Source organism: Polyodon spathula, chromosome 10 (assembly GCF_017654505.1).
Source record: "Polyodon spathula isolate WHYD16114869_AA chromosome 10, ASM1765450v1, whole genome shotgun sequence".
Lineage (NCBI taxonomy): Eukaryota > Metazoa > Chordata > Actinopteri > Acipenseriformes > Polyodontidae > Polyodon > Polyodon spathula.
The window spans coordinates 35035265-35062653 of record NC_054543.1 but is presented as its reverse complement, the minus strand read 5'-3'; the positions used below and the strand labels follow the sequence as shown (position 1 = coordinate 35062653).

Below are 27389 nucleotides of genomic sequence, written 5' to 3'. Positions count from 1 at the left end.
AAGTGCAATATGGGGCTTGCTTTCAAAAGATATCGCCACGGACATGACCTAATGTGATCGAGATCATTGACATGGATTTTGCCCAATGTATTTGCAATATTGTTGGACTCCCCCCACACTGTACAATGTACACTCTCACCTCCACATGTCCGTATTCACATATTATAACATCTTATTATAAATCTGTGCCATCCGATTTTTACCCACATGCCAGATAATCGTAAAATCTGCATTATATGAAGTTATCTAAATATATGTACATTCTACAGGACAAAATTTTAAATGAACTTTACAAATTATACACAATAGACACATTTTTTTTTTAATTTAATTTCCATTTGGCTGCTGCTTGCAGATGAGAGAGCCGTCTCGCTGTACGCTAGTAGTTTCCATAACAGCGAATTATGCTTCCATTAATTTTTCTTCATCTCGTTAACATGCATTTTGATTGAGTTCCCCTTTTTTAGTCGATAAAACAGGAAGTGAGGCACGTGACTTGAGACAATTATGCTTGTTAACGCGAAACACGTTCATTAATGATCTCACCTCATCAATTTCAAAGCATTAATAGATTGCTTTAATTAACACGTTTCCTTTGAAAATCAATTGTTACTAAAGCTCTCGTTACAATACCACGAGTTTGATACAATAACATTAGTGTTTGAAAATCCTGCCCATTGTATTGAAGTTTTCTTGATTAAAAATATAAGGCAATATGTTTTTTTTTTTGTTTCGTTTTAAATGTATTAAATCTACCAATTACCTTCTTTTGTTTCAAAGCATGTTGTGTTTGGATTATATCGCAATATTACGAATTTAGAATGATGGTTAAATTAACAAAATTTGTGAGATTAATTCAAATGGTTTGCTTTTGGACATAGAAATTACTCCTGCTAAAATATTGTATTTTTTATTATTATTACAACGTTAAAGGAACATCTGAAGCGGACGCATGCATATTCTTTTCAGTTGTTAAAAACTCAAGTCCTTTGTATTTGTATTTTTTTTTGTTATATTTATTAGTGTTCTAATTTGAATGTACGTTGTGCCTTTTTGTTTAGCTATTATGCAAAATGGTGTTTTTAGTTATTGTTCTTGATTTTAAGAAATAAAATGCATCGACTATCATTGATAAATTCCTATATATGATAATCGAATACAAAATTAGGGTTCCGATTTTTATGAACATTTAAATGCTTTGCAATGTCAGAATTTAAACATTTAAACCATATCTACATACACACACAGTGTTTATATTAAATTATGATCTAAGCAAATAAACCCTAAATAAGCAAATCACGCTGTAACATCACAAAGACTTTAAACACAAAAAAAACACACAGACAATAACAACAAAAAAACATGTAACATCGAAGCATATATAGAAATGTTTATATTTATAGTTGTAATTCAAGTTGCTTGTGAAGATATAATTATATACATTTTGAACACATTTTCAGATATTATGTTTTTAGAATAGTGTGTTTCTTAAAGGTTCATTTAAACGTCACAAAACAGGAACCTATTACTTTATATTTATATATATATACTACTGACCATGCCCAAAGAGTTGAAAAGGAAAGTTTTGAGTGAGGAAAAGGAGGGTTAAATTCTGGCTTTACTGGCAGAGGGATACAGTGAGCGTAGGGTTGCTTCCATCCTTAAAATTTCAAAGAGGGCGGTTCATAAGAACAAGGTCAAGCAGCACACATTGGGGACAACAAAGCTGCAGACCGGCAGAGGGCGAAAACGACTCTCCACTGACCGGGATGACCGCCAACTCATTCGAATGTCACTCAACAACCGTAGCATGACATCAAGTGACCTACAAAAAGAATGGCAAACGGCAGCTGGGGTGAAGTGCACGGCGATGACGGTTTGAAACAGGCTCCTAGGGGCAGGGCTGAAGTTGTGCAAAGTTAGAAAAAAAGCCCTTCATCAATGAGAAGCAAGGAAGAGCCAGGCTGAGGTTTGCAAAAGAGCATAAGGATTGGACAGTAGAGGACTGAAGTAAGGTCATCTTCTCTGATGAGTCCAATTTTCAGCTTTGTCCAACAACTGGTCGTCTAATGGTTAGACGGAGACCTGGGTAGGCTTACAAGCCACAGTGTCTCGCACCCACTGTGAAATGTGGTGGAGGATCGGTGATGATCTGGGGGTGCTTCAGCAAGGCTGGAATCAGGCAGATTTGTCTTTGTGAGGACGCATGAATCAAGCCATGTACAAGGTTTTCCTGGAAGAAAACTTGCTTCCTTTTGCTCTGACAATGTTCCCCAGCTCTGAGGATTGGTTTTACCAGCAGGACAATGCTCCATGCCACACAGCCAGGTCAATCAAGGTGTGGATGGAGGACCACCAGATGAAGACCCTGTCATGGCCAGCCCAATCTCCAGACCTGAACCCCACTGAAAACCTCTGGAATGTGATCAAGAGGAAGATGGATGGTCACAAGCCATCAAACAAAGCCGACCTGCTTGGATTTTTGCGCCAGGACTGGCATAAAGTCACCCAACATCAATGGGAAAAACTGGTGGAGAGCATGCCAAGACGCATGAAAGCTGTGATTGAAAATCAGGGTTATTCCACCAAATATTGATTTCTGAACTCTTCCTAAGTTAAAACATTAGTATTGTGTTGTTTAAAAATGAATATTAACTTATTTTCTTTGCATTATTTGAGATCTGACAACACTGCATCTTTTTTGTTATTTTGACCAGTTGTCATTTTCTGCAAATAAAAGCTCTAAATGACAATATTTTTATTTGGAATTTGGGAGAAATGTTGTCAGTAGTTTATAGAATAAAACAAAAATGTTCATTTTACCCAAACACATACCTATAAATAGTAAAACCAGAGAAACTGATAATTTTGCAGTGGTCTCTTAATTTTTTCCAGAGCTGTGTGTGTGTGTGTGTGTGTGTCTATATATATATATATATATATATATATATATATATATATATATATATATATATATATATATAAACTTTGCCCAAAATTATATGGTTTAATAATAATAATTAAAAAAAAATTACATTACCCACTGTATAGCACTAATGCAAAATGGCTACAGGAAAGCAACAGAGTTGTGCTTGCAATTGAAAAAAAGTTGAAATACTTCCATTTCTAGAAAAGGTCATTATCAGGGATAAAATAGTACAATGTTTTGGAATTTTAAAGAGCACTGTGACTGAAATGAAAAAGTCTGCCTCAGATTTAAAAGTTTGCGGTCTTTGATAGTAGCGGTGGGATTTTTGAGATCTACTGTTGCTCAAGACGAGTAATTCAGTATTACAATTTCCGAGTACTGTAATCAAACACCACTCTCCTCTACATACTGTACTAGTGTAAACAAACATCCCAAATACTGCCACAAGTCCTATTTTAAATGCCAAATTAACACAAAATCAAGTAACATATTAACTAATTAAAATAACGTTTGACTTTTTGTGCAGTTTTTTGTATACGGTCAAGTATTACATAAAGTATTCAAATTCACGTTTCCACACAACTGTACATTACCTTGTAAAAAGAGATGCCTAGCCTACCTGTTTGAAGTGTGTCTCACGGGTCCTTTAGTGCAGTAGTTCCAACATACAAATAAAAATTGTACTAAACATTTACGTCCATCGGTCCAAAAGCTTACATTACAATTTCAAGTTAAAAATCCTTCCACCTATGGGAAGATTGGGGAATGGGGTCCATGAATCTGTGGTAATTGCAACTTTTTCTCCCTTTGAAAGTTTTGTATGAACAGCTGCAGCACAATTTTCTTTAAGTTTTTCCAGCCTCGCTGTTATGGTTTTATGTTTCGCCACAGTATTGGGATAATCTTACATAGATTTCAAAACTGCTGCATTCACCATTCACACGCACTGTGCTCATAGGGGAGCACATGATTACGCCCTGTTCGGCCAAATCTATAGCAAACGTTGTTACGGATGTTTGCTTTTTATTGCCATCAGTAGCTCCAGTCACTATAATTCTGAATGTCTTTATTTCAAACTGAAGCACTGAACTTCTGTTTTAGTGGTATGGCAATTTTGTTTGGCATAATTATTTACATACCACGGTTTTCTCATCCGGTTCCTCAAAATACTTACAAACGTGGCTTTTTTTTTTTTTTTTTTTTAGAGATGCCATTTTAAATATAGAAAGAACTCAGAAAAAACGCTTGTCATTAACATTATTCAACCCGGCCGTGGAACTGTTACCATACCACACCTACTACAGGCATAAACACACAGAGCACCAAGGAAGCGCCAGATTGAACGATTATAAAACCCACCCCAGTGTCAATCTTTCTGCTGCACCCCTTCCTTTTTATAATATCCGTCCTTACTGTGGCACTACAGCAGTCTGATAAGCGATAGACTACTGATGATAAATTACTAAAATTAATGCGTAAATAAATATGAATTAGGTGACATTTGTCATGTGACCGGTTATACATCTGGCACATAAGTAAACATTTTACCACTTCTTTAGAGTGTGTGTGTATATATATAATACATATTACACACAGAACAGACATGGTAGATATAAAATATTTAAGTGCATGCTAAAATGGTACTTACCTTAAATTCCATGACATCAACAAAGGTGAAGTAATATAAAGCAAGGTTCTTTAGAATTTCAGACTTTTCTTTTTGTAGTTGTGCAAGCTGTTGCTGTAACATAAATAGATAAAGTAGTAAACAGGTGTGACCAGGATTATACTGCAGCAGAACCAACAAACACATCAACAGGCTTCATTTTAGCAATAGCCAAAAATTAACTTGCAATAACGCACGTGTTTAGATTGTTGCAAAGACCATTAAACAAGTCACCAAATAAAAAAAGTGACCATTTCTGTATCGACTAGATCATTTTAACAAATAAGTCAAAGTATTTTCTCTTGGTATGCCGAGATTGATGCGAGTAAAGTCTGAAGTAAATCTGAATGCAAAGCAAGGTTAGTGTAGACTAGATATTATGTATGTTTTGCTTCCAAAATTATAAGGTTTGAGTCGTGTTAGGCTATTTCACAAAGGCTAACCCCATGATTATTTAGTCACCTGCCAACTAACTATATCAACGAATCTTAAAAGCATTGCATTTCGTGATGACAAAATATCCCCTTCAGTCACAGTTGTTAAGTGAACTCTATGGGGTATTATAAAGTACAGCATAAATTGTTAACCTATCATTTTACAACTACAGTACACATGCAGTGACTAAAGGGGTTGGGGATTTTAAATGTAAAAACGCCTGTTATCTCAGAGATTGTATATGTGGCTGTTCTCAATCTTTGCTGCAAAAGTCGTTGAACAGAATTACCAGTAATGAGATGGGCACTCTTTAATGGATCCTGCATCAAGGTATAAAGATTCAAACTGCTGTACATCCTACATTTCCTGATTAAATATACTTGCCGCCTTGTGTAATTACAAGGACGTTGTTGAAATACAATCTAAATAACTTTCCCTTTGTTAAAACGTCAATACGTGCAACAGTATATATAAACACAGTCTTGCATTAAAAGTTTTGCAGATCTATAGGTTTATTTTTTGCAGAGATGTTTTGGATATTTAAAATGCAATCCCTATATATACAGTGCCTGTAGTAAGTATTCACCCCCGCTTGGATGTCTTCAGTTTGTTGTGTTACAACCTGAAATCTTGATGCATTTAAATGGGATTTTTTTTTCCCTTTGATTTACACAACCTACTCAACACTTTGAAGAGGCAAGAGAATTTTTACTGTGAAACAAGTTAATGAAAAATAAAAAAGCTGAAACATCTTGGTTAGATAAGTATTCATCCCCCGTGAGTCAATACTTGGTAGAACCACCTTTGGTAGCAATATACAGCTTTTAATAAAAAAAAGTTTGTTTGAAAAACTGTGCATACATTATTTGCAATTCAACAAAATGTGACATAATTGGTAGGGGGGGTGAATACTTCTGCAAACCACTGTAGATTATATATATATATATATATATATATATATATATATATATATATATATATATATATAGTTAGCGATATATGATATATACACACACACTGCCTGGAGAAAGTCTACAACCCCTTTCAAAATTTTCACCTTCTGTATAAGCCTTTTGGATAAGTGTCCACCCCCCTTTGTAATAACAATCCTAAAATAGCTCAGGGGTAACCAATCGCCTTCAAAATCACACACCAAGTTAAGTGGCCTCCACCTGTGTTAAACTGTAGTGATTCACATGATTTCAGGATAAATTCTGCAATTCCTGTAGGTTCCCTCTGCTTAGTAGTGCATTTCAAAGCAAAGACTCAACCATGAGCACCAAGTTGCTTTCAAAAGAACTCCGGGACAAAGTTGTAGAAAGGAACAGATCAGGTGATGGGTATAAAAAAAATATCAAAGACCTTGAATATCCCTTGGAGCACGGTCAAGAAGATTATTAAGAAGTGGAAGGTGTATGGCACCACCAAGACCCTGCTTAGATCAGGCTGTCCCTCCAAACTGGACGACTGAGCAAGAAGGAGACTGATCAGAGAGGCTACCAAGAGGCCAATGGTAACTTTGCAAGAGCTACAGGTTTTTATGGCCAAGACTGGTCAAAGTGTGCATGTGACAACAATATCCCAAACAGCCACAAATCTGGCTTGTATGGTACGGTGGCAAGAAGGAAGCCATTACTCAAGAAAGTCCACCTTGAGTCCTGTTTGAAATATGCAAAAAAACACTCAGGAGATTCTGTAGCCATGTGCCAAAAAGTTTTGTGGTCTGACAAAACTAAAATGGAACTTTTTGGCCTAAATGCAAAGCATTATGTTTGGCACAAACCCAACACGGCGCATCACCCAAAGCACACCATCCCTTCTGTGAAGCATGGTGGTGGCAACATCAAGTTATGGGGATGTTTCTCATCGGCAGGGACTGGGGCACTTGTCAGGATAGAAGGGAAAATGAATGGAGCAAAGTACAGAGAAGTCCTTGAGGAAAACCTGCTCCCCTCTGCAAGAAAGCTGAAACTGGGACGGAAGTTAACCTTTCAGCATGACATCAACCCAAAGCACACAGCCAAAGCTACACTGGAGTGGCTAAGGAACAAAAAAGTAAAAGTCCTTGTGTGGCCCAGTCAGAGCCTAGAACTATATCCAATCGAAAATTTGTGGCATCACTTGAAGATTGCTGTCCATCAACGCTCCCCAAGGAACATGACAGAGCTTGAACAGTTTTGCAAAGAAAAATGGTCAAATATTGACAAATCTAGGTGTGCAAAGTTGGTAGAGACCTATCCCAACAGACTCACAGCTGTAACTGCTGCCAAAGGTGCTTCCACCAAGTATTAATTTAGTGGGGTGGAGACTTATCCAGTTATGATCTTTCAGTTTTGTATTTTTAATATATAAGTTTTTCTCAATAAAAACTTTTCCCCCTTAACAGTGTGCAGTATGGTGTGTAGATAAGTGGAAAAAAATCCTTGTTTAAATGCATGAAACTGAGGCAAAATGTGAAAAAATGTTTAAGGGGGTGTACACTTTCTATAGGCACTATATATATATATATATATATATATATATATATATATATATATATATATATATATATATATATATATATAAACAACACACAGTACTGTGCAAAAGTTTTAGGCAGGTGTGAAAAAAATACTGTAAAAGTAAGAATGCTTTCAAAAATAGACATGTTAATAGATTATATTTACCAACTAACAAAATGCAAAGTGAGTTAACAGAAGAAACATCTACATCAAATCAATATTTGGTGTGATCACCCTTTGCCTTCAAAACAGCATCAATTTTTCTAGGTACACCAGCACACAGTTTCTGAAGGAACTCGGCAGGTAGGTTGGCCCTAACATCTTGGAGAACTAACCACAGTTCTTCTGTGGATTTAGACAGCCTCAGTTGCTTCTCTCTCTTCATGTAATCCCAGACAGAATCGATCATGTTGAGATCAGGGCTCAGTGGGGGCCATACCATCACTTCCAGGACTCCTTGTTCTTCTTTACGCTGAAGATAGTTCTTAATGACTTTCGCTGTATGTTTGGGGTCGTTATCATGCTGCACAATAAATTTGGGGCCCAATCAGATGCCTCCCTGATGGTACTGCATGATGGATATGCATCTGCCTGTACTTCTCAGCATTGAGGAGACCATTAATTCTGACCAAATCCCCAACACCATTTGCAGAAATGCAGACCCAAACTTGCAAGGAACCTCCACCACGCTTCACTGTTGCCTGCAGACACTCATTCGTGTACCGCTCTCCAGCCCTTCGGCGAACAAACTGCCTTCTGCTACAGCCAAATACTTCAAATTTTGACTCATCAGTCCAGAGCACCTGCTGCCATTTTTCTGCACCCCAGTTCCTGTGTTTTCGTGCATAATTGAGTCGCTTGGCCTTGTTTCCATGTCGGAGGTATGGATTTTTGGGCACAAGTCTTCGTGACAAAGTGCCCGCCCCTGTGTATATTATCTGTTATGTTGCGTGTGGTTTGTTAAATGTTTGTGTATAGACATTGGTACACGGGATATAAATGGGTCTGTGTAACACGAGTGTTTAAAATGTATGTGTGTATTTAGGCACGAGGATTGCACAGCACTTCACGTGCAAGTAAAATGTAATATGTGAGCACTGGGCATTGCACTTTATTAATTCACATTCAGTTGTACAGAGACTCCAATTGAATGATTGATTAGCAATCCAGTCTTGGAACAGCTGCATAAAAACAGCATGTTTTCACCCACTCGCGGTTGGGTGTTCGGTGAGCAGAGAACGGGAGAGTAGGAGAGTGATAATTACAATTGCTATTGCATGCTGGTGGGACCAGCACGATACTTGTGTGTTCAAAACTCACCGTGTTTGTCATTGTCTGTCCGTGCACCATTTTGTTAAGTTTAGTCCGTTTTTGTATTTTGGCTACCAGTGCCGTGTCCTGTGTTTTCGTGTTTGTTAAACCTTTTATTTATAATAAACCGGAGCAAGCAAGCATCCTCATCATTTCACATCATCTATGTGTATTCCATTCCTTCCTGGTTCTGACACCACCCACTTCAGCCGTCTCTGTGACAGTCTTCCATGAAGGCCACTTCTGACCAGACTTCTCTGGACAGTAGATGGGTGTACCAGGGTCCCACTGTTTTCTGACAATTCTGAGCTGATGGCACTGCTGGACATCTTCCAATTGCGAAGGGAAGTAAGCATGATGTGTCTTTCATCTGCTGCAGTAAGTTTCCTTGGCTGACCACTGCGTCTACGGTCCTCAACGTTGCCCGTTTTTTTGTGCTTCTTCAAAACAGCTTGGACAGCACATCTGGAAACCAGTCTGCCTTGAAATTTCAGCCTGGGAGAGACCTTGCTGATGCAGTATAACTACCTTGTGTCTTGTTGCTGTGCTCAGTCTTGCCATGGTGTATGACTTTTGACAGCAAACTGTCTTCAGCAACCTCACCTTGTAAGCCGAGTTTGGCTGTTCCTCATCCAGTTTTATTCCTCCTACACAGCTGTTTCTGTTTCAGTTAATGATTGTGTTTGAACCTACATATTGAATTGATGATCATTAGCACATGTTTGGTATAATTGTTTAATCATACACCTGACTATATGCATACAAAATCCCTGACTTTGTGCAAGTGTACCTAGAAGAATTAATGCTGTTTTGAAGGCAAAGGGTGGTCACACCAAATATGGATTTGATTTAGATTTTTCTTCTGTTCACTCACTTTGCATTTAGTTAAATGATAAATATAATCTATTAACATTCTATTTTTGAAAGCATTCTTATTTTACAGCATTTTTTCACGCCTGCCTAAAACCTTTGCACAGTACTATATATATATATATATATATATATATATATATATATATATATATATATATATATATATATATATATATATATATATATATATATATATACATATACATATATATATATATATATATATATATATATATATATATATATATATATATATATATATATATATATATATATATATATATATATATATATATATATATATATATATATATATATATATATATATATATATATATATATATATATATATATATATATATATATATATATATATATATATATATATAGTGTGTGTGTGTGTGATATCACCAAGAGTTTAAAAAAAAAAACTGCATGGTACATTTAATGATTAGAAAGTTATAGTTTTAATTCAGCATTTTTATATAGCTCGATATACATATATTTAACTAGATGAAATGTAGGGTAAAGTGCACTGCCTTTTTGAATATTTTAAAACTATAAAAGCAAATCTTAAACGTGCTGGTTTTTGTATGCAACTGTGAAAAAAGTAATGCAAAATGTGTACTTATGCAAAAAAAAAAGACTAGTAAACTGCAACTGAAACACAAAACCACCTTTTTTTTTTAAAAAAATAGTTAAGTCAGACCAGGCTGGCTGTTTCCACTCTACTTTTCCATTTGATGTGTGAATAGTTAAACAGAGTTTGGTAATAATGCTTGTCAGGTTAAGTTATTGATTTAGTGAACTGGCCTTGAAAGATCAAATGAACAGTTAAAACACACATGTTTGTGAAATGTGTAAATGTTAGATTTACTAATGATCAATTGAACTTTCAGAAGCAGAAAAAATGGTGCTAACGTAACATAACCTATTTAACATTAAGGGTTTATATATTCTTATGGAACCAACAGTAATAATTAAGCAAGATTAGCAAAAGAATTAAGAAATAAGAAAAATAGCTGCTGAGGCTAGAATGATGCAACCGACTAAAACACTGTAAATACACCATAATACATACCACCACCAGAAGGTATTCAATTAAATAGATTTCTTTACGCTAGAATCTAAGAATTTTAGGTTATGCAATTCAGGTATTTAGTTATTTTTTTAGTGCTTATTTTTCAAAGTACATCTCAGATCATAACAATTATTAGATTATTTATTATATATCTTGCATGTGACATTTTTCAAAGAGTTTCTGTATTAGTCAGTGGTTTATTACTGGAATAGAAGGAAGGATGATCAGCTGGATGAACTGGTGATCTGAGATGTTTGGCTCTACTTTTTAATCTAAGAACCCAAGAACAAGTTTTATCAATTTAAAATGTAAATATTACATTTTGTTTCAGAAATTGTTTTACCTCAAATTAGTGTATAGTAAGTGTTTTCATAATGGAGAAATTCATTTCAAATTACAGGCTGTTACCTTTGCAAAGAAAGCAAATGCACATTGTTCTTGGATTTCAAATGATTAGAAATATGTAATACAAAAAGAGTAACAATTAGCTGAAAACAAAAAAAAATACATATATACAAAAAAGTTCAAACTTACCAAAAGAATATCCAGAAAATGCCAAGTTATGCATGCAAAATAAAATGTAGAACGAAAAACATAAAAAAATACAGTGAGAGAAACTTAGACCAAGTTACACGACGCAGCAGTAATGCATTCCAGATAAGCGGTTAAGTCAAAACACTATGGCATGAGGCACAAGTGCATGTTAAATCCTTTAAACAAAACATTTCACACACAAGCAAGCCAAACTGACTTATCGAAAACAGCTGGCAATACAGTTCACACCAACAGAAATGCATCAAATGACTTTTTGAAAGATGTTCCTTTAAAAGTGTGTTTACAGTAGGAGTGTTTTTTTATGAATTGAAAACAAAAAACACTTGTTTTGGGGTATAAATCTTTATTTTGACAGAGAAAGAAATAGATCCATTTTTATTTCCTGGTTATCTGTTTCAATTGTGTTGTGAAAACAAAATCAGCTGCCGAGGTCAGGAATGAGGTAATCCAGAGTGGGTGTGTAAAATGACTGCACCCACATTCCAAGCCAAGTTATAGTGCTGTTGAAAACCTCAACAGAATACAGCAGAGGGCAGGATCTCTTTTGTTTGTTTAGCTATTGGCGATCGTAATCTGTGCATTTTCAATTTCATTATCAAGTGTGGGTAGTTTTTTTTTTTTTTTTTGTCACACACTGTACAGTAACTGACAATGTTGTTAAGACTCAAAGTAGTAATAATTAAGAATAACTAATACTAATATGGTTGGAATCCAGTGTGACCAAATTCTTAATGAAAAGTAGAATAGCATTAAATAAATAAATTAACATACATACATATAGAATAATAACAGAAATGTAATACAATAAAACTGATGAGGCTAGAGGTATGTACTGTATACAGTAGTCCAGTAGATACTTAAAACCTCAGTTGTGTGTAATTTATAACAAATACTGACTTCACATGTATTTACTTGACAAACTATAAAACTATATTATGATTCGTGCCTTTTAGAAAAGCACTGGTATGCCAGATCTATTGGAAATATCCTAAATGATGCAAGGGTGGGGAAAATACATTACAGGAAAACTTACAGTATACAATTATAGCAGTGATTTAACATTATATGTTGAAGAGACTTACCTACTTACAAATAAAAAAATTTAAAAAATGAAATATTTTCACAGAGATCAGCAAGGCACAGTGCTCAATCAAGCCCACTGGTAATTAAAGTTTACTGCACTGTAATATTGTATATTTGTACTACCACAAACAAATGTATGTCAACAGTAAGAAAATAGTAAAAGTTGTACGTATGTATTAAACTTTGAATAATTGCTTACAGAAATAATACTGCCAAGCTCATTTATATGCTAAGGAACTCAGAGATTATACACATTGTAATGTAAAGCTGAAATTAAATTTGTACAGTACTATATTAACCTGTAATGGTGTAGCTCCTGTAGTATTAAAATCTATGCCTCTCCTCCTAATTAGCAGCAGTACCTCACTACAATATACACTGTAAAATAAACTGGCCAAGAACAAAATACCCATTTTATACTGCTTCTGCACTTACAATATAGTTTTGTGCCAACTCCAGGAGCAACCGTTCAGCTGTCACAGAAAATACAGTAGTGTTCCCTAATGTACATGGCAGTGTTCCTCATAGCACACTATACACATTCATGAACAAGAAATAAAAATAAATAAATAAAAATACAATTAAAACAAATAGTCTTTTGTAGTAGAGTATGGAAGAGAATACCACAGAATCGCATTTACTGTATTACTCAAAGTACAGCAGTCTAGTACCAATAGAAAAGCATGCTTATTTCACCACTTACATTGTTGTTGCGTGTTTCCACAGCTGGGAATTTTCTGACAATGAACTTGACAGCAGACTCAAGGTTTTTGTCTATAAGGTATGACGGCTTTGCTTTGGGGTCTCCACATGCCTAAAATAAGAGCAGAAATAATAAAACAGATACAAATGCTATAGTAAGAATAACTTTGTAAGCAAAGCTACAGTAGTTACTATAGTAGAGTAAAATACAGATTGGTTTTCAGTGGACAAGTGACAAGATGAGAAGGCAAGGTGCAGGGGTTTGTCACAGCTGGATATGCAATGGGAGAAAGAAAAGAAAGATGCTCTGCGACGGAAAGATACTGTATGGGAAGTTTCAAAGCAGTTAGTGCAACACAGCAGAGGGTGAAAACACTCAGTCCTATAGGAAGAAAAGGCGAGTTTTTAGTTTATTTTAAAGTGCCAACACAAGGTTGTGATTATCTGAAACTTAATGCTGTAAAAAAACTGGACAAAGGTGCAATTGAGGTAGGACTGTGTATGGGTCATGGGATTCATGCATGTTGTGCTGTCTTGTGAAATAAATGTGCATTTCTCTAACTACTTTCCTTTCTTTTTCCCTCCAGTCCGCTTATATACCTGGTATCCAAATGAAGGATTAAAAAATTAGGATTACTCACTGTAATACTACTTACATAAAACTATCAATCGTGCAACACTAAAGCTAGAAGAAACATAGCATTCTCAATGTCTAAACCTGCTGCAAAAAATGTCCCAAAACACAGGTAAGGGAAGGGGTTTAACAGAAGACCAGGTCACACATCACATCACAGTGCAGTTCATGTTTACTCATAGCTTGTTAGTGAAGTTTGGCTGTTACCGAATTTAAAAATATCAATTTCAAGAAAGATGGATTATATTTACAACCTCACCTTCACTTCGTCTAAAACTGCTACCTTACTGAAAACATTTTTCAAATTGACAGCTTTATCTTAGCCAAACCACAGAAGGAAGAGAAAGAAAAAAAAAAACCCTCAAGTCCTGTAGTATACTCATCCAATCATAATATAATACTTCAGTCGGATTTAATGTCTAAATTACATAATTTATTAGAACTCACGTCATGTGGCATCTCCATCTACATTAATTATCCGGCTTAAACATTAACTGACTGCAACACAATTTCTTTACCAGCAACTAAAATAATGGTAATTAAATGAAAAGTTTAAGAAAAGTAACATTCTAAAAAGGCAAATTAAATGTTTCAATACTAAGTACCATTATTACACAAGTCACAGTGGTCTCTAAATGCAGTATATTAACACTATTTTTTTTTTTTTTGGGGTGCCCATGGAGATTACCAAATTCCTATTTCCTCTTACAGGAATACTGTATGACACTCAGCTACTGAAGCCTGATTATGAGCAACCTCATGCATGGATAAAGCCATAAATTTATTTATTTATTTATTTTTACAAGGTCATTTTATTGCTCAGTAATTTCTTTGTACCGTGTATATCCATGATAAGACTTAACAATATAACAAGCTTATCATGGGGTTTACCTGGGACTGCTCACCTGTCAGGCAAATATAGGACTATCTCAGCTCTATTTACAATGTATTATTTAGATAAGAATCACATTTCCTCTTACTTTAATAGAAGGCACTGCGTTTCACAGCGTACAGTTTATTTGACCTGCCAATAGCCATGAATTGTACTTCTGAATTGTGAACTACAAAAGAGAGAGAAGTCATGGAATGTGATACTGGTCTGAAAGTGGGCGAGAGGAAAGGGGGGAGGGTTGGGGATTGGGGGTGGGAGGTGAAAAGCTTTGCAAACCTTCCAAACTTGTCCTTGCTGGGGAAGCATTGTAACAAAAAGAGAGAAAATTACACATAAACACAGGTTGCCAATATCTAACATGCATTTCTAATTTCAAATATTTAGCTTTGGGAACAAATGCATTATATTTTTCACTTCACTAAACAAGGTAATTTACAAAGCACAAATATGCATATTATTTTGTTCCCAAGGCTAACATACACACCATGCTACATATATTACTGTGGCAGTTGTGTATTTATGAATTCAATTCACGTTTCACAGAGGTTCAGGTAGTATGTGATTAGTAAAAGGATCAACACGTGCAAGCGATCAATACGGTAGTCTCAGTCAAGGCCAATGAATATTTTACATACCTAAAGAAAAAAATAAAGAACGTTCCAAGCATAAAAAAACACAAATTTTATTTTCATAGGAAGTGAAGTTCACCATAAACAATGTCATTCCTCCAACTGGCATTTCAATAGTTTGGCTAAATGTCTGCCAGTAAAGTTGAACTGTTTCTAAAATTATGCAGTTTACTATGTCAACATATAAGTTCACCTAAATTATATCTAGTATAGCAGTTACTGATAGATTAACTGTGTTACTTAATGAGTAAGTAGCAGAGTTCTGAAAATATATTGCATTACAAATACCCACGTGTTGCTACAACTATTTAAATAACATACCTGCAATTTTTCTTTGCATTGGTAACATCCTGACTACTTTTAACACTTATAACTTTCAAAGCTATTTTCAAAATGGCTGTTCTAGTGCACTGGGGTTTGAGATTCGTTCTCTAAATCACTGCAGGAAGCACGATTATAAAACAAAAAAAATGAACGTGCTCTGGCTTTTCTGTTCCATACCACATCACGGATCGTTACTGCTGTTACCCATTTTACAATGTGGGAAATAATCCTTACCCTATCAGTGCACTATAGTGGCCATTTTGAAAAGAGCTTTGAAAACAGCTTTAAAGTTATAAGTGTAAAGGGTTTTTTAGGATAATAAAAGTGAAGACACACATTACAGGTACGTTAATTCGCAGGTGGCAGCTGAGAGGCTGGTTGATAGGGGACAACGGCTACCCACTGAAGCAGAGGCACTGCTCAACCGCACGACCCGTGCCAAAGGTAGAAACCTTTAATAAATATGCTTGTACTGTAATTCAGCGAACATTTTGAATCCTCAAAATGTGATTCCGGTGTTTGGATGTCTGTGGTGGAACATTAGAGTACACCCTCATAAGGTTAAGCAATATCATCCTGGCTTCTTGTGTTTTACAAAACATAGCTCTTCATAACGGACATTGAACTTACAGAAGAACGATTACAGGGTTTGAAGGAAGCAGACGCTGAACTTGAAACACCATTTTTGGAGGTTGCAGATGCTTGAAGCGCTTGCGTCGTCTTCCTTTTTTAAAAAAAATTGTTTGGTTTCAGAACACCCTCCGTTCGCAACTGCAAATGCACAGGTCCTCTTAAAGGGAATGTTGAATCTTTATTGGTTGTAACCTTACTCCCCACTGTGCTTTGATTGTCTGGGCACATGATTCGTTATTTGATGTGCATTAGCCCACGCTTGAGACCTGACTTCTAAGTCAAGTTTTCACAGTGCTTCGCAAACGCAGTCATTTTTGACCTAGCGATAGCAGCTGCTTTCACATTTGCTAAATAGGGCCCCTAATGTTCTATAAAACGCAGGGAAGACAAGTTCCACTACAACCCAGAAAATAAATTAGACCTTCATTTAAATACATAGATCTCTGCGGTTTCCACATTCAATTCAATTTTATATTTTTACAATTGATTTGAATACACCGATTATATTAGCCTTTGGTCTGCACACCGGGTACTCAGATGAATTTTATGTATAATATTTAGTTTTTACTGAAAAATAATCCTTTGCTATCAAAGTTATGACGGGCACTAAACAGAATGTGTAAAAAAAATAGACATTGAAAAAAAAGACACCTGTGGAAACATTTTTTGTAGAATTAAAAGTCCACTAAAAACAAGATTTTTTTTTTTTTTTTTTTTTTTTTTTTTTTTAAATAGTATAGACTAGCAAAAAAACCCCCAAAAAAACAAAGAGGATTTAACAAATGTTTTTATTACTTTAGGTCAAACCCTATTATCTGGACAGTCCCCTGGTAACCTATTCTGTTGTACCTTTATGTCCAGTATAAACAGTACAGCACTTGTATGTTATATATTAAAAGGTATCTAAAGTTTGTAAAATTTAATGTTGTATTTATTTAAAACAAACAAGATTATTGGACATTGCAGTTTAAAACAGTAAAATCATTCCACAAGTAATAATCACAACTCGCAATGGCATCTGTGGTCACTGAATGACTGTTATCAAACCATTGATAGTTCCTTTTTATACCACAACATTTTGCATGAACAGCTGACAAAGTTTTCAGTTTTAAATAACTATATTAATACAGTAGTCAGCTTCTTCAGAAGGCTTTGTTGTTTTAATGACATTTCAAAACTCACAGTTGGTAATCGTTAACAATATACAATTGGAATTTTAAATCCATACTGTGGCTAACAGGAGCGGAATCTAACATAATCTTCCTGGTGGCAATTTGCTGAACAGATGAGCTTATAAATGCAGATTAGGGGAAAATTAGAATAGTAGAAACATGTACATTTTAAGCAACTGAATGTTATACAAAGTTCTTAAAGCAGTGTGTTCAAAAGACTTAATTAATAATTACAAAAAAAAAAAAAAAAAAAAAAACATCAAAACGTAGTTGAAAATAAACAGTAAAGCTACAGTATACAATACATGCCTTTAAAGTCTGCTTTGTAGTCATGTAAACGTTTCCAGCGGTGGGTCTTAGCCAGAATAACAATGTTTAGAGATTCTTAAGAGCCTGCAAAAAGAGCATCATGCCAGAAATATGGCATTTTTATAAATGAGTCTGCTTACATTTTTTTTAAAAATTGTATCATTGCTATTTTAATGCTCTTAATTACTTTGTTTGTTAGATAAAATGTATTATTGTTAGTCCTATTGTCCATGTGGGTACTCATTCAGCCACAAGGCATTTGTTATTGTAATTTAGATTTTAAAGCTACAGTGTTCGACAATCATGTCAGTAAATACTTTTTTTGATGACATCATTTTACCTTACTGTCCAGCTTTATACAGTAAGACATAACTTGTTGGCTTACCAATATATTTAGTTTCAGGTGCAGGCACACAAGCATCCTCCTTTCCTTGAAGCCTTGCCACTCCACTATTTGTAGCAGCAGAAGGTTACAAGTGGCCAACACACGTGACTGTAGTTCAGGGAAGCTATATATTGTACTTTGTTCGTCAGTACTATTGTGTTTTTAGTAAAACTCATCAAAACATTAATTTCTGTCAAAAACACATTTGATAACTATAATTGACACGTTCAGACTTGGAAGAAAAAAAGGTCTGCAAAATATTTATTATAGCAATAACAGGGTTTTAATTTTTTTTTTTTTTTTTTTTTTAATTATTATATTTATTTCCCTAGAGAATAATTCAATCTCACTTTTACATGAAGTGATGAAAACGTTTTGGGTGAATCTTCTGCACCTCGAAGGGATCATTTGCAAGTCTATCCCAAGCCGAACACGACACGATTCCAGCTATCTAATAATTTAACCCCAAGTTGACAGGGTCGTATTCTGGCTTGGGATCTTAACATACACTGACTTATTTGCATATACCATGCGGTTAAATTATTATTTTTTTTTTAACTGTAAGCTTTGTGAAATTTGCAATTAACATGGTTCATATACAAGGACACAATGGCTTTCACTGCTGTAATAAAACTTACTGTGTAAATTGGATATTATTGATTATTTTGTTAACTTTAGATATACAGGGTGATTTCATAGATTGCACAATATTGTCGGAGCATCGCAAAAACTGCACAGTTTATGTTTATTATATGTACAGTGTCAAATATTTTTTACTTTGCAAAACATCTTTTGGAGCGGACGTTGGACCTGGGAGTGGTGCCAGAAGCTTTTCGCGCTCACGCACTTTACTAACTCCACTCTATGCTCCTAACAAAATGGTCCCGCTCCACTCCTCGCTCTGCGCCGCTCACATGCTCCAATTCTGGTTGACTGTGCCTTGAAATACAAGCATAAACTGCCATTTATGTATTTTTAAGTGTTCTCTTTAGTCTAAATATGACTGTCTGGTCTTATGTAAGTTTGCCCACCCTCTTACCTTCAGTACAAAATGCTTTAATATTATACCTGTAGTTTTCAGTTACGCTAAGAGCTTAAGGTTTAAAATATTTGAATTTGAAATTATAAACTAAAATATGAATGTTAAATCACAAAATAGTTCAAGGACTTTTGAAAACAAACTGTCTAACTACTTATTTTATTTTCTGCTTAATTAAAAGAAAGAAAGCTGCTTTTGAACTTTTTCACATAGGCCTATTTATTCTCCAAAACTACGTGTATGTGTATCGTGTTATGAATGGACACGTGTCACACGAATGGCGATGTTGTTTTGAGTTGTGACTGGTAAAACATTCAATGTCCAGTCACTGTGAGGGGCAGTTTTTCCTAGCGGAAACACAACCGAATACTCTTTCATTTTCAAACCCATGTCAGTCACAGGCTTAAGTGCTCACAGACCAAATTAGTCACAAGTACTAATCATATGAGGAAAAACAGGAAGGGCAGTACCAAATAACTAAGAAAAAAAAAAAACTTGCAACTATTATGAACAGCAATAGCACTTCTGGACACTAACATTAAATATAAAACAAAGGCCATTTTAGCAATGTTTAATTCAGTCATCTTCATGGGAAAATTAACCTAGGCTTTAAAAACAATGCATTTGTACCTCTCAATCTATAACAACTTTCTTACAAATCCCTTATTTTGCCGTAGATGTTTAGAGTAATGTCCCAGACTATTTTCACATGGACTACATTGTGAAGTTCACTTAACCAGCATCCACACTGTATACAGTACTCAACTCACTCCTGAACTTACCCTTTGCTGTACATAGGACTTACCTATGTTACAGAGTGAGTCTATGGTGTTGTGGTATGAGAATTGGGATTTCCCCAGTGCAAAATGTAAATCAAGTCTTCAGGCCGAATGTTGGGAAAATTAAATTATTATTAAGAAAATTTGTTTTTAAAATCCTAGGTTATTACCCCTTCTGGAAAACTATAATTTCCTTGAAAGAAACATTTAACACAAATGTTACTAGTATGTATGTATTATTTTAAGAAGTAACAAAATTATAAGGGAAAGAAACATTTTAACACAAATGTTAGCAGTGTGTGTGTGTGTGTGTGTGTGTGTGTGTGTGTGTGTGTATGTATATATATATATATATATATATATATATATATATATATATATATATATATATATTTATTAAGAAATAAGTAACAATATTCTAAAGGAAAATACGCATCCATCTGCTGCCTGTTTTGTTTAATCCCAAAAAGCCACTGTATTGTGATTTATAATAGGCCTACATAAAATTCCCAGTCTAAATAACCCACCCCTATCTGATACCTTATTAAAATGTGTTTGTTACTTTAGAAAAAGGTTTAACATACTGTTTTGACTTTTTGATTAACTTAAAAAGTTGTTTTCCAAATGTGAAATAATACAAAGTAACCATCACTTACTGTACCCAACTTCAAAATCAATCTGCATTTTGAACCTACCACTGAAAATGTTTCACAAACACTGACTGGTGATCACCAGTATCACAGCTGAGCAATACCGACCAAGGTTATGCTCTCCATCACACCCAAAGTAATGTCTGAGACTAACTTATTGAAGAAATGCCCAGACTGTTAAAATGTAACAAATACATTCAAATAAAACCTACAAAAACACCATATAAATCTACTTCTGTCCTGTGCTGCATTCTCTTCAGCCCACCCACCCTTCAAAGCAAAGCATGGCTGCATTTAGCATCTTATTTATTGCATAGTAGTTTAATTCAGGCAAAGCTTTATTCACATCTGAGATTAAAAACCACTGCTGATGCAGAAAAGCTCAAAATACCCCTACTTAAAAATTGGAACTGCTTGAATTCCCGTGTTTGCACCCGTGTCAGTTAAATGGCTTACAGTATGTAGTAAACATCCTGCCCAAACTACTAATCACAAACTTTTACAACTTAATATTTTTAATACAGATGAATTTCAATCGTCTAATTATATTAACAAGTACAACGGACAAAGTACAACATGGCAAAGTCTGAAATCCTAACTTTCAGTGATTTAAGTTTGCTGGTTGGTATGTCAATTTCTTACGATGTAAAAAAGTATCGTCCACAAACTATGTTACTGTTATGTATTAATAACATTCTTCAAGAGCTGTAAATTACTGGTCCATTAATGCATACCATTATTGTAAAAAGACTAACAATGAATAAAAAGCGTAATGTATAAGTAGTTTTCATAATCGAAGACAAAATACAATTCAAATTAAGACTAAATCATGGCAAACGTCATTATCTTTTTAAGAGAAAAATATACTGTGTTTAAGAACACACACACAATATATATATATATATATATATATATATATATATATATATATATATATATATATATATATATACACACACATACATATATACATATACACACACACTACAATAAAAAGGAAATGTAAACCTTGAATCTGTTTTTTGCAGGCTGTCTGTACGTATCCTATATCAATAATATTATTTTCACGGCCTTGGCTGCATTTCTCCCTGTCCACATCCCATTCCCAAATCCAGTCTCTGCACAGTCACGTTTCATACTATGGCTCCCAATCGTCTTAAACAAAACGCTAATTAACATACCCGAAAGAATGATTTAAATGAGGGAAAGTGTGTTCGTTTCCCCTCCGCCTCACCTTTTTGATGTTGTAGATGCGGGTAAGCATCCCAATGCCCCTGTCGTTCAGGATGGTCAGTTTCTCCGCCAGCTTTTGCTGGCTAGGCTGCAGAACTCCCCGCGACATGCTGCCTGCTTGTTTTTTTTTTTTGTTTTTGTTTTTTTACAAAAAACGACCCCTTTAAATGTTCTTCCTGTAGTGTATAATTATGAATTTATATTAACTGTCGCGATTTAGTGTTTAAATCGTCCCATATTATAGGTAAACAGTCTGTCAAACTCCCTTACTCTCCCCGCAGCTTCTCCCAGTTTTCTCTAGGTGTTGCCCTGATTCAGAACGAGGCCGTTTCCTGCAACACCGACGCATATCACGTGACATCGTTGTGTGCTGGTCTAAACTGTTTGTATACTGCCGAATTGTTAAGCGTTTGATACAGGTTTCAATTGCATTTTCTTTGTTTATTTTTGAATACATAATTGAATGTCACTGTCATTAAACAAATCCTAATTTACCTTGAAGTTATCACCAATGTATGACCCTATACAACAATCATGCTTATTATATATGTTTGGTTTGTTTGCCTTATGTTCTGGTATGCATTGCACACGTCAGCATGAGAGAAACAAAAAACAGTGCCGGCGCTAGGAAGCCATTTCATTTAATCTCATTTTGAGGATTCTGCTAATTTCACATGTAAGTATTATTGTACCAGATTAAATATAACGACATATGGAGATGTATTTGGATTCCCTCAACTAAAGCAATTTCTCAACAATAAATACAATAAATAAATAAAATAAAATGCTGGTTTTATCTATAACGGTGCTGTTTTAAATACCAGTAATATGGTCATACACACGAAGTTATCTATATTATATTGACCTTAATGATCGTTAACATACTCCTCTGTATTACTGTATAACACTAGACCAGGGGAGGACTAACAGCAAAATATTTCTTAATATGTATGCATATTATTATTATTATTATTATTATTATTATTATTATTATTATTATTATTATTATTTGATGTGGCAATGTTAAATGACGTTACACATGTACACACTTATTCAGGGAAATTAATTTAAAGAACCAAAACGGGCCTCCCATCTACTAGGTGGTGCTGTTCTGAACCTTACTTATTCAAATGACAAGAAGGGTTCAACTTTTTTTTTTTTTTTTTTCTGTCAGTTCTGCTTCAGATATTACTAGAGTGGACGGTCATGTATACATTTAAAGTGTGGACAGAGAAGAGCACCTGTTTGAAGCTGTTCGGCTTTTTGTAAACATTTTTGTTGTTGTTACCTTGCAATTGTTACTGTGTGTGATGCATTCACTTGCACAGGAAATACAGTCTTTTTCAAAGAACGCGCTGAGGAAGCAATGCACCAGGGTGACCACTTTAACTGGAAAGAGAATTATAGAAACGTGGAAAGATTCCAAAGTCCAGGTTGTGGAAGAAGCAGCGCAGCCCGAGGGAGTTTGTGGATATGTCCAGGATCTCAGCTTGGACCTGCAAATTGGAGTTATAAAGCCCTGGCTACTAATTGGTGAGATAAAAGTGTAATAGTTCAGCCTTAGTTTAAGCTTTAGAAATATGTCATTATTATTACCAGATTCTTCAGCGAAAATTAATACACTATGTACAGTAATCATTGCCTATGTATTATGTCAAGGATGGAAATAAGGCTCCCATTGCATAGCAGTTTGATCCATTCCTGGTTTTACTATGAGTTTATTGCTACCTATACACTGGGGGTAATCAGGCTCATTTTAAAACCTGGAATGAGTGAAACTGCTATGTAATGAGAGTCTTATTTCCATCCCTGTATTACAGCAACACTCAGTACTAAACCAATATTGACACAACATTTTAAAACACAAAATATGTAAACTGAGCATAGTTTGCCTGACAAGCATTTAACCTTAGATATGATAAGTGTATTGCTGTTGTTATCATTCAAACAATGTGTTAGCTTGTGTCATTTGACGTGGTAAAGTTACAGTATCTTTCAAAACCACTATAATTAAGTCCTACAGAATTCTATATAATACCAAATAGTTTTTATATTAGTGTTGGTAATTCAGATATAGTCACATATACGTATTTGATTAAATTCATCATTAATGTTAGAAATATGTAAAATGCACACAAATTAATCAATTAATTAATACACCCTTTCTCTTCTAGCCTCACAAGATGTTGCTCAGGATTTTGCGACTTTGAAAGCATTTAAGGTAAAAATGTACATAGAATATATAATGTTAGCACTGTCATCTGGTTTTAGTAAATCTTTAAATGATAGCTGGTTTCACAAGTGTGATATATATATTTTTTACAAGAAGTTTAATTCTGTTACTGTACTTGTTTTGTTTTAGGTTTCACATATACTAAATGTTGCATATGGAGTTGAAAACACCTTTCCAGAGCAGTTTGTTTATGAAGCGTTTTCTATATTGGATCTTCCGGACACTGATATAACGTCATTTTTTCATAACTGCTTCAAGTTTATAGAGAAAGCCAAGGCACAGGTAAATGCTGTACAAGGAATTTGGAATATGTGTGTCATATCACAGGTATTGCTGTATTGACAGGCCACTTCGTACAATTCACAGTTACCAAGTTATTCTGCCTAGCTTTTATTTTTGATCATATTGACTTGAAAACTAAACAGCTTCAAAACTAGGCAAAATGTAAATTTAGCCAGATGTTTGTCTATTTCCCTTCGTTCTTTAAGTTTTACCATTTTTGATTGTGTGTTTTTGAAGTTACATATATAGATGAATACACTGTCTTGGAGGTCAGAAATGATGATATGTAACTTTAGGACCACACAGAAATAATTGTTGTCAAATTATTAGTAGTAAAAATTAATGCCATATACCGGAGATTTAAAAAAAAAAAAAAGAATTAGAGAACATCAAAATAATTCTAAACTGCGGATATCATTCAGCAGAAAAGGAATTGCTGTAGCCTATATGTTTAACATTGGAGTGGGTCTTTTGTTTGATAATTTTGTTTCAGTTGACAAATGTTTTAACAAGGAGAGACATTTTATGTAGAGTTTATGATTGACTTTTACAGATCAGTTTACCTGATTCAGCAGAATCCATTGATGTACACCAAACCTGATTCTCTGTATCGTATATGCAGGGCAGTGCTAGATGTTTCACAATGTATTATTTAGTGTTGTGTAAAAAGATCATATCGCCACTAACCATTGTTTTGTATACATCCTCTTGACCAAGCCACAGGTATCATTACCAGCAACCTGGCACAGTTGCAGGAAGTGAGCTCATGAAGGTTTATAATTACAACAGCAATTAGAAATAAGTTTCCACTCCATTTGCAAATGAGCAATGAGCCTTTGCCACTGGTTTGCCAATGTATTGTTCATATTAACAGTTATGATACACCTTTGATCATTAACAATATATTACTTCTTAGCATTATATAACATTACATCTGTTTGTTTTTTTGTGTTTTTTTTTTTTTTTTTGCCCATCAAAAATCTTTAGTATACACTTATTCACACTTATCTCATAAAAGATATTAGGGAACCAGGTTGTTCTTAAATACTTTGCTCTGTCACCACAAATAACTATAACTATTGTTTCTGATAAAATTGTCTGGTAGTTGACTAGATTGTGGATATGATAAGAAAGACATTGCATGGATAAGTACAGCAATGCTAAGTAATGCATTTGTTCATAAAGCTGCACTGTGCTCTGTAACAATATAAAGTGTTACAGAACACTCTGCAGTGTTTACAAGAAACATGTTATTTTTGAATACTTTTAAAATTTAGTAGTCGCCAATTGTTTTTTTAATTTTTTTTCTCCCAATTTGGAATATCCAGTTTTTTTTACGCTCAGCTCACCACTACCACCCCCCTGTGCTGACCCCCCTGTGCTCGGGAGTGGCGAAGACGAACACACGCTGTCGTCCGAAGTGTGTGCTGTCAGCCTACCACTTCTTTTCACACTGCAGGCAGTGCTGTACTGATAAAACTCTGGCATTGTTTTTCAAGGCTTATGAGAATGTTATAATCATTCATTTCCCCTGTGTTTTAATTTTGCAGAATGGAGTTGTGCTTGTTCACTGCAATGCTGGAGTTTCCCGCTCTGCCGCGATAGTCATTGGATACCTGATGTCTATGGAATACCTGCATTTTGATGATGCTTTTTCATTAGTGAAGGGTGCCAGACCTGCTATTTGTCCAAATCCAGGCTTTATGGCGCAGTTAAGGAAATACAAACCATGCGATGGACGTCAGTTCAGTGGAAATGAAGATCCCTGAAATAGTGTACAAGGACCCTGGGTTATATGGTATAATACATACAACACACTTTACAACATAAATCTTTATTTATATGTATTTTTTAGGCTGCCTCTACTGATGGTGATTTTTATTTTTCCAGCAATACTCTTTTAATTATATTTTTAATCTGTGATCTAGAATTATTAATTATCTTAAGTATAGCTTGTATTAAATTACCGTTTAACCTAGCTAATGAACAATCACAGAAGGTATACAGAAAATGTAATCTTTCTATTTTATAAAGTAGTTTTACAATTGATATATTTCACTCACCAGTCTACAACAGTGCATGCTTTTTGATTACCACTATTCTGTATTATGTCAAGCTATTTAAAATATTTAATTTCAGTGACGATTGTCATTTTACATTGAGCGTATAATATTCACCTGTACACGATTTTTGTAGATCCATTATCTAGGTATGGATTATACTTACCTAATTACCTGGCATTATTTATGATTCTCTTTGCTTAAAACTCCCATGGCCCAATTTTCAAGCAAGCGCAATGACATGGACAAACTAAGTTGTTTTTTACAAGTATAATATAATAGTTTTATTCCTTTCTGAAAATGTGCCTTTGTCTTGTCATTTTTCTCAGTAATACAATTACTCAACAATACTTGTTTCCCAGTGCAGTGCTTGGTATTCTCATAAACAAGAAGCTGTGTGCTGAAAATGTGACATTGCTTCTGTTGTAATGTACGTTACCGCAATTAAATATTACCACAAAATGGAAGATATTTTTAAAGCACTTTACTCCAGATTTTAATTAACTGAAAAACTAGAACCAAACATCCACCGGCATGGCATTTTAATCCTTCTAAAGATTTCTGCTTCTGTTTTGTAAATATTATAAAATATTGGATACAGTCAGCACTCGGTTATCTGTTACCCAGATACACGTCAGTCGTGTTTTACCGCCCTTGTATTAAGAATAAAATCAATCCCCTTTATATATGTGTAACAAATTAATGCACTTACCCGTCGCACGTGATTTCAGACTCTCGTCACCAGTTTTCTGATACAAAGCCCATCTCTTCAATGTAAATTTATCTGAATATTCGTCACAACCCGCGTTTAAAAAAAATAAATAAATAAAAAATCAAATAAAATCTAATGCCAAATCAGTCTGTCTTATATTGTGCAGTTACACAGCGCTTCCTCCAGATTCACCTGACGAAAATACAGTTAATCAGTTAATTTGCAAGTGAACTGTGACATTAGGGCTTTATCGAGCACTGTATTCTGTAATTTTGAATACTGAATTG

General features: G+C 34.7%; 2 protein-coding genes across 2 annotated transcripts in view; one reads left to right on the top strand and one right to left on the bottom strand.

Moving 5' to 3' along the window:
• The window catches only part of LOC121322189 (nck-associated protein 1-like), a 54558-nt gene extending 32428 nt beyond the window's left edge, over positions 1-22130 (bottom strand). Inside the window, 4 exon segments of the mRNA XM_041261780.1 lie at positions 4578-4670; positions 13138-13248; positions 14939-14956; positions 21817-22130. Coding sequence (XP_041117714.1) covers positions 4578-4670; positions 13138-13248; positions 14939-14956; positions 21817-21924 — 330 coding nt within the window. The 5' untranslated portion in view covers positions 21925-22130.
• Positions 22131-23001: 871 nt separating this feature from the next.
• On the top strand, positions 23002-27032 carry dusp19a (dual specificity phosphatase 19a). Its single transcript, XM_041260544.1, has 4 exons — positions 23002-23348; positions 23990-24036; positions 24178-24330; positions 25881-27032. The coding sequence occupies exons 1-4, from the start codon at positions 23126-23128 to the stop codon at positions 26097-26099; spliced, it is 642 nt and encodes a 213-aa protein (XP_041116478.1). The 5' UTR covers positions 23002-23125; the 3' UTR covers positions 26100-27032.
• Positions 27033-27389: the final 357 nt, after the last annotated feature.

Bases quoted from the DNA above. Each gene is read 5' to 3' on its own strand.
- dusp19a (XM_041260544.1), top strand. From the start codon at position 23,126: ATGCATTCACTTGCACAGGAAATACAGTCTTTTTCAAAGAACGCGCTG. The intron at 24,037-24,177 runs GTAAAAATGTAC...GTTTTGTTTTAG, and splicing joins CGACTTTGAAAGCATTTAAG to GTTTCACATATACTAAATGT. The intron at 24,331-25,880 runs GTAAATGCTGTA...TTAATTTTGCAG, and splicing joins TAGAGAAAGCCAAGGCACAG to AATGGAGTTGTGCTTGTTCA.